General features: G+C 53.9%; 1 protein-coding gene across 1 annotated transcript in view; it reads right to left on the bottom strand.

The window, feature by feature from the left end:
* Window positions 1–19: 19 nt before the first annotated feature.
* Window positions 20–1,286, bottom strand: part of LOC103607934 (EGF-like module-containing mucin-like hormone receptor-like 1) — a gene marked incomplete at its 5' end in the record, with an annotated part of 9,584 nt that continues 8,317 nt past the window's right edge. The window contains 2 exons of the mRNA XM_008592390.1: window positions 20–320; window positions 406–552. Of these exons, the coding sequence (XP_008590612.1) occupies window positions 124–320; window positions 406–552 (344 nt within the window). The remainder of the gene's footprint in view (window positions 321–405; window positions 553–1,286) is intronic.

Below are 1,286 nucleotides of genomic sequence, written 5' to 3'. Positions count from 1 at the left end.
AATAATTTATTGGGTTAATGAATTAATGAGTGAGTAAATGAATGAATAAAAATAAAAATAATATGTGAACAAGATGAGAGTAAGAGAAGGATCCAGAGCTTGGGTAGAATGAGGATTTTACAATCAAAGCAAGACACAGATGCCATTGTCAAGACACACAAGGAAATTATTACTTTTGCAGCTGAAGTTGCCATGTTTCACAGAGCCTTCTGGATTGGGACGAAAGCCCACAGTGCAGCTACAGCTGTAGGAGCCCGGAGCATTGGTGCAGATGGAATTTGAACCACATGGTGACGGATCTTTGAGGCATTCATCAATATCTGCAAAGAACTAGAGAATATCAAGAAACCCAGAGGAACAAGGAGAAACGTATTTCCAGGGCTGTCCGGCAAACCCTCTGCTCACCTCTACATTTCTCGCTTTTGCCTGTGAAATTCAGCTGTCCCTTACTTGCCACAAAGCCAGGATGGCAGGTGCAAAAGTAGCTCCCAGGAGTGTTGGTGCATGCTGCGTTGATAGGACACATTTCAATATCTGCGCACTCATCAATATCTGTGGGGCAGAGAATGAATGTGGAGCAGAGTTGGCCAATGGTCCAACAAAGTCGCCACCAATCCCACTCCACCCACGGATCTCTGGCGGGGCTGATGGCGTGGGGAACCCCCGGCCAGCGTCGGGAGGGCAGGGAAGAGGATCCCGGCCAGACTGTCACTCCACCACACCTGGGGCTTCGGCCCAAGGTAAACTTTCTGCTTCTGGGAGGCAGATGCCATCTCTGTGGCCTTCAGTTTGGAAGAACCCCAGACTGATTTCTGGTTGGGAGAGGGGTGACCGGGGTGCCCCCGAGCCCGCTTGAACCTGCTGGAGAGCTGACGGCCTGAGGGTGCCAAGCCAGCTCACGCTGGGGGGACTCAAAGAGGAACTGTGTGCTGTGGGATCCTCCCCCGGGGTGCTCGCGCCCTGGTTGGGGAGATAACTCAACCACACAGGGGGCCGCAATACCGGGGGGAAGGTGGGAGGCCCAGAGAGGGCCTTGACCAGGGCTGCAGGAATGCCCACAGTGTCCGTGGTGGAGGCCTGAGAACCCTTCTGGGCTGGGCGGGGCTGAGAGATGAGGATTGCAGAAGACACACCCCAGCCCTGCACTGAGCGCACAGAGAGGGGAGGGGTCCGGCAAAGCAGGAGGAGTCTCGGAAAAAAAGACGCACCCTCTGGGTGGCCCCACCAAGTGCACACAGAGAGGGGAAATGCCCGGATAGTGAGGCACAGACTTACAGATCTTACAC

The sequence above is a fragment of the Galeopterus variegatus genome, unplaced genomic scaffold (genome assembly GCF_000696425.1).
Source record: "Galeopterus variegatus unplaced genomic scaffold, G_variegatus-3.0.2 Scaffold7868, whole genome shotgun sequence".
Classification (NCBI taxonomy): domain Eukaryota; kingdom Metazoa; phylum Chordata; class Mammalia; order Dermoptera; family Cynocephalidae; genus Galeopterus; species Galeopterus variegatus.
This window is presented reverse-complemented; position numbering and strand designations above follow the sequence as displayed.